General features: G+C 24.0%; 2 protein-coding genes across 2 annotated transcripts in view; one reads left to right on the top strand and one right to left on the bottom strand.

Annotated features, from left to right (window-relative positions):
* The first annotated feature begins 1,232 nt into the window (after positions 1-1,232).
* Positions 1,233-8,408, top strand: LOC107998662 (protein aurora borealis). Its single transcript, XM_017058040.3, has 7 exons — positions 1,233-1,449; positions 1,574-1,859; positions 1,986-2,280; positions 2,351-2,436; positions 2,515-2,709; positions 2,809-3,016; positions 3,102-8,408. Exons 2-7 carry the CDS (start codon positions 1,584-1,586, stop codon positions 3,605-3,607), a joined length of 1,566 nt encoding a protein of 521 aa, XP_016913529.2. The 5' UTR covers positions 1,233-1,449; positions 1,574-1,583; the 3' UTR covers positions 3,608-8,408.
* LOC107998670 (synaptic vesicle membrane protein VAT-1 homolog-like) overlaps positions 5,989-11,783 on the bottom strand; it is a 27,539-nt gene continuing 21,744 nt past the window's right edge. The window contains exon 7 of the mRNA XM_017058054.2: positions 5,989-11,735. Within this exon, the coding sequence (XP_016913543.1) occupies positions 11,710-11,735 (26 nt within the window). The 3' untranslated portion in view covers positions 5,989-11,709. The remainder of the gene's footprint in view (positions 11,736-11,783) is intronic.

The raw sequence follows: 11,783 nt of genomic DNA, 5'->3' as shown, positions 1-11,783 counted from the left end.
AATGAAAACATAATTTACGCGCGACTGTTCAAGCTAAACTGAAATGAAGTAGCCAAACGGTCAACTGCGTGTATCGATTGTGCTGCCATCGGAAATTGATTTCTTACCGTTATGACAATTTATGCTTAATAATTATTTTAATAATTATTAAATTAAAACAAATTTGTAAAAATAAAATATTAAAAGATATTTTTATTTTATTAATCATACAAATGTGTTTATGAATTAAAAGAACAAAAGAATAATTTTTACGGCAAAAGAAAATTTTTTTTTTCATTCCTTAACAAAAGCGATGTCTATAAATATTACATTGTAAATATCGATATCCTTATTGTTTTTTCGAAATATCTTTGTAGAATTTGAAATGCTATATTTTTATTTACATAAACAGATTTAATGTTTTGTTTAGAAATTAACTGTTTTTTGTCTTTTTTCAACTATATTTTTCTAATTATTTCATGTTGAGACAAAATTCTTGGTATAAACTGTTCCTTACAAGCTTGATCAAATTATGTTTTATTTATTTATTTATTGATAATAACAACTATTACTTTTTTCGCATTTATTAATTTTTTTAAAATATAAAAGTAGAAACAATTATTTAGTTGTAATGATATCATCAAATTATTTTGTAATTACAGATTCAGTAATATTATGACATCATTAATAATTTATATTTTACTTTAAAAAATGAAGATTACATGTATGCAATGTAATAGTAGGTGAATATCAATATTATTATTATTAAATTTATTATATATATTATTGTTACTATATAATAAATTTATATAAAAAAATAAAAATTTTAAATCTTTGCCTTCGATCTATCTATTCTGTTTTTTATCTTATATATAAAGAAAAGACAAAAATTAAAGAATTTTTATAATTACATATATTGCTAATATTTAAATAAATAAATATTTTATAAAATTATAGAAATGTTGGACAAACGTTGACAAAAGTAATTTCTAGAAACTAGTAATTTTTAATAACTAGATTGAAGTAAAGTACTAATACCGAATTTACAATTCTCATTATTTGTATATTTATAATATTCTTTAATTTTTATATATTTAAAAATAAAATATAATAATTTAATGTACATAAAATGTTATAAAAATATCAAACTTAATTAATGTGGAACATTTATTTGAAAATTAATACTTAACATTTATAAATATTTCGATCATCTAGTTGATATATATTGTTTATGACTACATCACGTGATTATGATCGTTGTTTCAAAAATATTTCAATTTGTAAACAAATTTACAAATTATATTAATATAACTATTGTAATATAAATTTGTAATATATAAAATAAATTTTATGATTCGATAAAAAAATTCTGTAAAATATTTCTACTGTTTTTATATTTTTATAGTTATAAATTAAAAAAACAAACTTGAAAAAAACGTTAAAGGATCAATAATAATAAAAATAATAAAAGTAAGTTATTAAACTGTTTAAATATATTTTGAATGAAAAATGTTATTTCGTGTATTATAAAATTAATATATATGGATAATTATAAAAAAATAAAATTTAAATGGCATATTATGGATCATTTTAGATACATTACAATGGAAAAATTAAAGTGGACAACGCCAATTAAAAATGGGAACGAATGCGAAAATTTAACAATTAAAAGCCCTGTTATATATAAGACTCCTGTAAAACAATATGAAACAAATTCAAAGCGTACAACATATCAAAGTAATATTAGTTCCTTTAGTGTTCTTCCAAATCATATTACACCTCCCTCAGGTTTAACAAAGTTTATGGCAAGGAATCCGTTTGAGACTGATTTAACTAATAGATTACATTTATCTGTGATTAGTCCAACTGTATTTAGTAAGGTAATTTTTCAAAATATTTATTAAAACTAAAAATTTTATGATAATGATATTTAAAAATAATGAAATTATTTTTATATCATTTTTTAATTGTTGTAATTGTGTGTGTAATTGTTATAATATTCTTAGGTTTCAAGTCCATCTCAACAATCTTCAAACTTTGAATGGAGTGTAGATGAGCTAGCTTTAATACAACCAGCAAAAATAGAAGAGTTTCCCATACAACAGATACATTGTATTGACACAGAGACTGAAATAAAAGCTCAAGCAGCTATTGATCAATTTTTTAATGAAAATGAAATAATTCCAAGTCCATGGGAAACAAAGAGAAAAGAAATTAGAACAAAAATTGAAGTGAATACTCCTGTAAGGTCTTCCACTGATTTGAATTTGAATTTGGATTCTTCTAACTCAAAAAAAGATGGTATTTATGTTAAATAATCAAGAAATATATTTTTTATGTTCTAATTTTTTTATTTTAATTTTTATTATAGGTTGGAGTCAAACAATGTTAACATTTGCACCTGAATTGCCATCTCATGTCATGGAAATTTTAAAACCTTATTTTACATTTGTTCAAGTAAATACAAAACTGATACTATTATTCAAGTTATTAGATATTATTGCTTTGATTTTAAACTACTTTTTTTGTTTTTAGAATCAAAACATTGAAAGTGATGATGCAAATTCAAGTAATAATTCTTTAAGACGAAAGTTGTTCTTCAATCATGAAGATTGTGTAGATAATGATGAATCTTCTATCTGTATATCACCAGTAAAAATGAACGGATCTTTAGTGTTATCTTCCAGTCCTCCACAAAGTGGAATGTTAATTCATGGTGCTCCTTTGAAAGTAAATATAAATGTATTTTAATTAATTTTTATTAATTTATTTTATTATTTAATATATAAATATTGAAATAGAGAGAGCACTTAAATTTCTTTTTTTCAGTATTTATCAAACGAAGATTGTCATTATGATACATCACAAATTAATACAGAAAATTTATCTCCTCCTAATGTATCTCCTATACACAATGCAATCCACATGTCATGCGAAAGTGTAAGATCTCATTCAACTACTCAATTAAACTTTACTATGAATATGAGTATAGATCAACCTAATAATCAACATAAAGAATTATTAGATTATTCTTTAGGTAATTATTCCATATTATTAATATATATTTATTAAAAAAATAATCTACAATATTATTTTTTTAAATGTAATTATCTATTTTTTAGATAAGTCCATTAATAAGAAAAATGTAGAAACAAAAGTCGAGTTTTTAAATGTACATAATAATTCCATATGTGATACTCGCATAGAAAAAAAAGTCCTAGCAAAAAATTCAATCTATGTTGAGCACAATTGTGATAATAAAAGTTCAGAATTCAATTTTAAATATCAAAATACTGACAATACGCTTAAATACGTGACTGATTCGTGCAAAATGAATACGAATGACAGTATTTTTCAGCAAACAAATGCGATGTTAGCTACTTCTAATCAGCAAAGTGTTTCAAACTCTGCACAAGACACAGGTTATCAAACTTATAGTATGAATAATACAACAAATGTTACTGATAGTTATAATATTACTCCAGTTAAGCAAAAGCTTTATTGGGGTGATCAAATTTTAATAACTGATGATGAATTTCCCCTATCTGATTGGAAAGAGAATATGAAGAATATTTTTAGTTCTACTCCGTCACGAACGAATAGGGAAAAGGATAATCATGTATTTTAGATAATTTTTTTAAGAAATTATATATAATCTATTTAATTTTGAACATAAAATTATAACAAATAATTGCTTGGAAAGCTTAGAAATAATTTAAATATATATTATTAGAGATATATATATTATATAATTAAAAATATTATTTGTATTTTTTATATTTATGTTCTTATTTTATCACGATGTTTTGTTTCTTAGTTAAATTTATAACATATAGATTTTAATATATAATGAATGATATAATTTTCAGTTTTTCATTGCTTTATATAATCTAAAATAGATTTTTTATAATATTCGATATAAATATTATAAATAAATATATAAATACATTAATATTGAATAAAATTATAATAATAGTATATTAGGTTTCAATTCAAATTAAATATATCAAAATTTAAACATATTTTTTAAAAATATTTTTGAAATATGAATTTCTATATATAATGTATCTCATATTATTCATATATTTCTCATGTAATTACGAATTAAATTACGAATTAATATTCGTATTAAAATGTATAACAATTGATTAAAATCAAGAAAGATAACTGAAAAGTATATATATTTTACAAAAAATATCAATCTGATGTAAAATATTTATTAATTATTAATTATTGATTATAATATTTCTAATGATCATATAATCATGATTATCATAAAAACTAAATACACATATATAAAAATATATAGAAAGTTATGGAAAATTAGAAATTTTTCAATTCAATTGTTTTTGCAATTTTTTAATTGAAACTATGTAATTATTTAGGTTAATTTTATCAACTATATTTTAAGTGAATTTAAATTATATTTAATTAATTTTTGATTCTATCTTTTTTTATAAAAAATATCAAGAACAATTTTTTGTCAAGATGAATGCAAATCTCCAAGCTTGTGAGTCCGATAAAATTGAAAAATTATATATTCTAGAAATTTTTATTGACTCGGTTACTATTTATGCCGAAAAATTGCAAAAAATTCTCCCTAACGAATTAGGTGTTGATTTACAATTTATCGATATGCCATTGTTTCGAATTTTTCAAAGTTATTTTTTATTAACCAAGCCAGATAGATCAAAAGAGATAACTCGCGGACCAGGAACTTTTACTATAAATTTTAATGCTGGTAAAGCATATCTGTTCACTAGAAATCCCGGCGAACTTGTAACACAAATGCGATCTAAACCCATATTATTAGACGTATATAAAATTAAAGAAATCGTTATTTGTCCCGAGGAAGTAAAAAAACATCCATTAGGACATTCAGTAATTCCGATACCAGGTTGCTTATGTGATCACACAATGATGGCAAGCAATGATATATATCATTTACCAAAATCATATGAAATAAAAAATATTTTTGTTCTTATGGACGAGGAATATAAGCCATCTGGTTATATAAATATTTTCTTGAGATTGACTTGTTTTGGAACGTATACAATCAATCCCTTCGTAATCGTAGGAAAAAGATTATTATATAGAAATATTGGTTCATTTAACGAATTTTTGTGCACTAAAGTAATGTATCCAGACGAAGAAGAAAGAAGAGCTGCAGAAGCTGGTGCAAAATTCTGCATGCCTGAAAAAATATTTGAAGAAAGTGAACTAGATACTCCTCCTAGAGCAATAAATATAGCTAGTTTGATATTAGTTTCTAAAGAATTATCTGAAAGAGACGGATATCCTCCAAATGTAATTTCTCCAAATTATCCGCCAAAAATTCCAGAAATAAGTATCGAAGAAATTAAATTTGATATTAATAGAACACGACGAAAAGGATTTAAAATGATAGTTCAAGAAGAAATTAATGGTATTACTCCAAGATATAAAACATGCATTAATATTGGATGCCCTGGTAATATTTGTACGGGACAAAAATAGCAATAAAGTTAATATTAAATAAAAATAAAAGACGATCATCAAATTAAATAGAATTAAAAATTATTTTCATAAATAAAAATGTTAAAAAAGAAATAAATATTGTAAAAGGATAAATTAAAAAATATAAAAAAAATAAACCATTAATTTTTAAATTATTCTTTAAGAATGTGTGTAACATTTATATACTTGAGACAAGTTTTTAAGAAAATAAAATAAAACGTGTAAAAGTAAATTGTGATATATAAATCATTGTATAAAATTTGTAATGTCGGCCGTAATAAATCGTAGAGGGCGTAAAAAGCATTATGATTGCTTTTTTTGAGAGGTCGGTATTTCAGAACACGTGATATAAAGTTTGATAAAATATCATATCCGATTTATAAATCTGATCTCAAAAATTCTTATATCGCGAAAAAATATCATATCTATACTTTGTCCATAATTCAGATTTATTGAATATTAAATAATTAAAAGGATTTTAAATGTAAAGGATACATTAGATATAACTGTTGATTATTTTCGAAGCAATCTTTAATATAGCAACATAGTCAGTCTTACAGTAATAAGCCAAAAATACAATCTATATATCGAGCTTTCGGAGTATGGGCGAAAATGATTTATGTTTTCCTTCATAACTAAATCGTAGGACCAAAAAAAGATTAATGATCGCATTTCGTGGAAGAGAAGGAAAACATATGCTCCTTTCGCCCAAACTCCTGAGACGAATTTTACAATTTTACACATAATTATATTGTGTATCACGCTGCAAAACTGTAGGTCCTATTCTTCCACGATCTAAATCTCGTTTTGAACGAAAGAATTTCAAGAATGTATATACGTAAATTGCATTTTCTTCATCACGGCAACGGAATGATATTTTATGGTCCTATTTTCGGTGAATCTTTCGATGAATCATAATTGATAAATTATAAACTAACAACGAGCGCAGAAATGTGTCACTATGGCATATATCATTTTATCAACAACTGCAATATTTATAATAGTGCTTATGCTAGAAAATGCAACTCAAAATACTTAAAAAAATACAATTTTTAAAATATTTCAATTTTCAAAGTCAATCCAAGTGAACAAGTATTTAAAATTGTTAATATGTAACAGACTAAGAATTGTTAAAGTTTAATCTAAATTTTTATCCAAACTTTTATCTGTTAATTTCAAAATTTTACTTTTTATCTTATTACAATATTAAATTATAGTTGAATTTGCGAAATCATTTTAATTAAAATTAATTTAAACATAATATAAACTACTTTCTACTTACGGTTAATAAATATATCTTAGAAAACATATCTATATATTAGTCTCTTTCGATATATAAATTTTAATAGAATCTGAATTTAAATGATAGAAAAAAAGAAAACCGCGCCTTTCTGATTCTCTTCGAGTTGCGTTTTCCAGACATTATTGTACAAATTAGAAAAAAATGTATAAATGTGAAAAAAAATTTATAAGCCAATTTATAAATGTTACATCAAAAAGAAAATATTTCGAATTTAATATTTAAAAAAACTTATTATAAGATGAGGATTTGTTTTGAGCTGCACACATTTCTGAGCTAAATGTGTTACAAGTCTCATCACAAGTGAATCGATTGATCTCTGTGATTCGACTCAATCTAGTTTCAAAAGCATCTTAATTAAATTAAGCATTGAAACATTGTCATAACGAGTTTCAATCATTTAAATTTCAGTGTACAAGAATGAATCGTAAATGTTTACAGTGAGTTTAGAATATATCAAACAGTGCAAAATAACATTGGTTTTAAATAAGATTAAAAAGCGTAGATCCGAAGAAAAGTTTGTAATTAAGGCCCGACTTTTAATGTCATTTTGTCATCAATTTATTGAATTATTTGATTATATATTACTATATCAATGATATAATTTGACTTATTATCAATCAAATAATATTTGACTCCTATCAATCAAATGATATTTTTTTTCGCCAATTATATTTTTATTTCATTCATAAACATGATTAGTTTAAAACAACTTGTTAAAGTTCTGACTACAGTTTATTTTCTAGGAAAATAAAATAATTTATCTTAATTTTAATAATATAATAATGGAGAACATGCATTTTGTTTATTCATTGTTATATCAATTGTTATATTAATTGTTATATTATTCATAATAAAAAAAAAATTTAAAGAACTTCGAATTTGGATAAGATTTAAAAAGTTTTTAAAATAATATTTTTTTCGAAATTTTTCTTCAAGCCTATCGGACATTAATTACAAATTATTTTAGGACACCGATACAATTTCGGACCTAAATTATTACCAGGATAGGGAAAACGATAGATACAAATATATAGATATATTATAATAGTTATTTGAAGAAACATTTAAAGCCTTACATAAAATATACAGTATGATGTGTATCGGCACGTATGTATGATAAAATTATGTGATATCTATGTGTGTGTATGTGATTGTATACCTTTCATTTCTCTCGTACAGATAATAATCGTGTCACACGTTGAACTTAACCAGCATGTCTATATATATATATATTTATAATTATTATACGTGTTCAAAAGATGTTTCAAAATATGCAATCATATTCTTTAACGATCTTTTTTCTTCTTTTTCTTTCTCCCTTTTTATTTCTTTTTTTATTTTTTAGTTCTCGTTAATACAAAGAGAATAATAATACATATTCTCAAGATTGAAATACATTATTCGGTGTACTCTTGGACTGAGACTTGATACGGCAGTAGTAATAGTAATAGTAGTAATAGTAGGAGAAGGAATAATAGCAGTAATAGTACCAGTAGCAGTAATAGTAATAGTAGTAGTAATAGTAATAATAATTTTAATAAGAACAAAAATAAGTGTAAGTGTAAGAATAAAAATAATAATAAGAGTACAAGTGAGAGTAAATATGAGAATAAGAGTAAAAGACTAAAAATGATAGTGAGAGTGAGAATGAAAGTGAGAATAAGAAAAAAATAAAAGTAAGAATAGGAATAGGAATAGGAGTAGAAGTAAGAGTAAGAGTAAAAGTAAGAGTAAGAGTAAGAGCAAGAATAACAGTAACAGTAACAGTAATAGTAAGAGCACGAGTAAGAGTAAGAGTAAGAGTAAGAGTAAGAGTAAGAGTAAGAGTAAGAGTAAGAGTAAGAGTAAGAGTAAGAGTAAAAGAGTAAGAGTAAAAGAGTAAGAGTAAGAGTAAGAGTAAGAGTAAGAGTAAGAGTAAGAGTAAGAGTAAGAGTAAGAGTAAGAGTAAGAGTAAGAGTAAGAGTAAGAGTAAGAGTAAGAGTAAGAGTAAGAGTAAAAGAGTAAGAGTAAGAGTAAGAGTAAGAGTAAGAGTAAGAGTAAGAGTAAGAGTAAGAGTAAGAGTAAGAGTAAGAGTAAGAGTAAGAGTAAGAGTAAGAGTAAGAGTAAGAGTAAGAGTAAGAGTAAGAGTAAGAGTAAGAGTAAGAGTAAGAGGTAGAGGTAGAGGTAGAGGTAGAGGAAGAGGAAGTGGAAGAGGAAGAGGAAGAGGAAGTGGAAGAGGAAGAGGAAGAGGAAGAGGAAGAGGAAGAGGAAGAACAAGAGCAACAACAAGAGTAAGAGTAAGAGTAAGAGTAAGAGTAAGAGTAAGAGTAAGAGTAAGAGCAAGAACAAGAACAAGAACAAGAGCAACAACAAGAGTAAGAGTAAAAGCAAAAGTAAGAGTAAAAATAAGAGTAAGAATAAAAGCAAGAGTAGGACCAAGAGCAAAAATAAACGCAAGACTAAAAATAAAAACAAGAGTAAGAGTAAGAGTAAAGAAATATAAACAGTAATGAGTAAAGAGTAAGAATAAAATTAAAGCTAAAGTATGATATAATGTAAGAATAAGAGAAAATAAGAATGAGTAGGAATAAGGAAAAAAAAAATAATAGGAATAATAAAAAAAAAAGAATAAGAATTAAAATAAAAATAATATTAAAAAATTAAAATTAATAATAATAATAATAATAATAATAATAATAATAATAATAATAGTAATAATAATAATAATAATAATAATAATAATAGTAATAGTAATAATAATAATAATAATATAATTATAATTCTTATAAATTCTTACATTTCTTCGTGCCGATATAACGACTTGAAGAATGAATCGACTTATTTTATCTACTTAATCATTTATTTATTTATTTATATTTATATATATAATATATATAGCTCTCCCTCGTCTGTAATTTTTTTCGTTAATAGTGATCTTTTTTTATCGAATATAGATATATTGATATACAGAGCTAGTATCAAATTCTAACAAAATCGAACTACGTAAAAATTTTTCCAACTGTTTTGGAGAGATATGCATTTCATTCTGCACCTTGCTTTCTTTCAAGCCTTTCTTTTTTAATTTCATTTTTTTCATTTGTTTTTTTCATATCTTTTCTTCTTTTTAAATAAAATATCAAACATTATCTTAAAACATTATTAAAAAAATTTTCTTACTCAAATCACGATCATTATCTATTCAAAAATTCATTTCTCTTTAATTTAACAGATAACTCTAGTGTGTATCTCTTATATTAAATTATAAATATTGAGAGAAGTTCGATTCATTACAAATTCTGTTATTTAAAATATACTGATGTTTTATTTTTTTTTTTTTTTTGAAAATTCACGCAATCAAATCAAAAAATCAAATATTTTTGCACCATCTATTTCGCTAATCACAATTAAAAAGATAGTCATTAAAAAATAAAAGAGATCGTTGATTTTAAGATAAAATTAAAAAATTTTTTTTTAAATATTTTATATAAATAGATATAGTTAAAATAAAAAATTTCAATACTTGAAAAGTCAATTGATATATCATCTTTTTTTTTTTTAAAATAACTCTAATATTTCAAATCCTCTAAAAATTCAAATAAAACTATTATAAAAAATAGTACATCGTTGGTGAATCGTTGCAAAAGTTATTAATCTTTTATCTTCATGAACTGTTCACCAATAATCATGATCAGCGTTATTTTTTTCTTTTTCCATTTTTCATATTTTTCTTTTTTTTTTTTTTTTTGTTTGGGCAGTTAGATGATTCAGTACTTTCTGTGTATTAAAAAAAATTATCATTTAAAATAATACAGCGAATCCTGATACATAGAGTGTATAGGCTTATTTTTTGACTGTGCTGTTTAGATTATTGTTAAAAATATTTAAGCTACATATAATCATCAATAATGAAAGAAATATTCTTGATAAGAAAAAGTTATACATAAAAAATAACACAGTCATTTGTTTTTTTTTTTCAGCCTTTTGAGATACAGGATTCTATCTAATGTAATTTTTTCTTCCCTTCTATGTAAAGCTGATGAGATTATCGCTGCCATCGTATTCTATTAAATTACAGTAAATGGTACTATTATATCGTGTAAAATGTCATTGCATATACATATGTGTATATATATACACTTATCTATATACTTATCGCAGCAGTAATAGTACTCGATGCAAATAGACAAAAGTAGCAATCTGTTGGCCAATATAGAATCATTGGACAATCTTTATTTATTTTCATTTTCTTGTTTTTCTTGATACTTTTTATAAGTACGAAATATAATATAAAAAAAAAAAATCAAAAAACTACTAAAGATCGTCCAAAGAATCTTTGCCATTTACTCTATCATATATGAAAATGAATCGTATGTTTGGTCAGTGTGAAAAAATAAAAATAATAATTTTTATATTCTGCAAACTACTGTGGACCACGTCAAGATATTGTTTTTTATATTTGGTTGTTGTCTTTTTTTTTTTTTTTCTTTTATACTTCCTTCTGGTTCGCACACGAACATCTTCACACATGAATCTTTACGTATATTCTCACATCCACCCTTTCACTCATGAATTCCATCAAAGAATTCTTTCAGCGCAAACAGACGGAAGGAGAGAGGCATGCAAATGAATTTTAGAAAAATGAGTCTTTTTCTTCTCTTTTTGGTCAAATTGAGCTAAATATTTTGAAATTCTTAATTTTTGTTCATGTCTTGCTGTTTCATGTAATTTTTTGTTTTCGTTTTCCAAATTAATTCGTTATCTACACGATAATTTGCGGACATTAGTACATAATAATCAAGTGTTGTGTAGCGCAATAAATGTAGATCTCTGTATAATGAGAAATAATAGAGTTACTTATCTGCAAAATTCTTGATCTTCACGGTTTTACATTCTTTTTAATATATATGTATTTTTATTATATACGTATATTAGAATTAATTAGCGCCGTTAATTCAACTCGATTCTTTTTCTTTTGAATCTGAAAGCAAAGAAAGAGATTCGGTCAATTAGGAGGATATACATAAAA

This window comes from Apis cerana, linkage group LG5 (genome assembly GCF_029169275.1).
Source record: "Apis cerana isolate GH-2021 linkage group LG5, AcerK_1.0, whole genome shotgun sequence".
Classification (NCBI taxonomy): Eukaryota; Metazoa; Arthropoda; class Insecta; order Hymenoptera; family Apidae; genus Apis; species Apis cerana.
Note: the sequence above shows the minus strand (reverse complement) of the source record. Positions and strands in the feature narration are given on the sequence as shown.

Coding starts and splice junctions, on each gene's coding strand:
- LOC107998662 (XM_017058040.3), top strand. CDS start 1,584: ATGGAAAAATTAAAGTGGACAACGCCAATTAAAAATGGGAACGAATGC. Junction 1,860..1,985: donor GTCCAACTGTATTTAGTAAG/GTAATTTTTCAA, acceptor TAATATTCTTAG/GTTTCAAGTCCATCTCAACA. Junction 2,710..2,808: donor TTCATGGTGCTCCTTTGAAA/GTAAATATAAAT, acceptor TCTTTTTTTCAG/TATTTATCAAACGAAGATTG.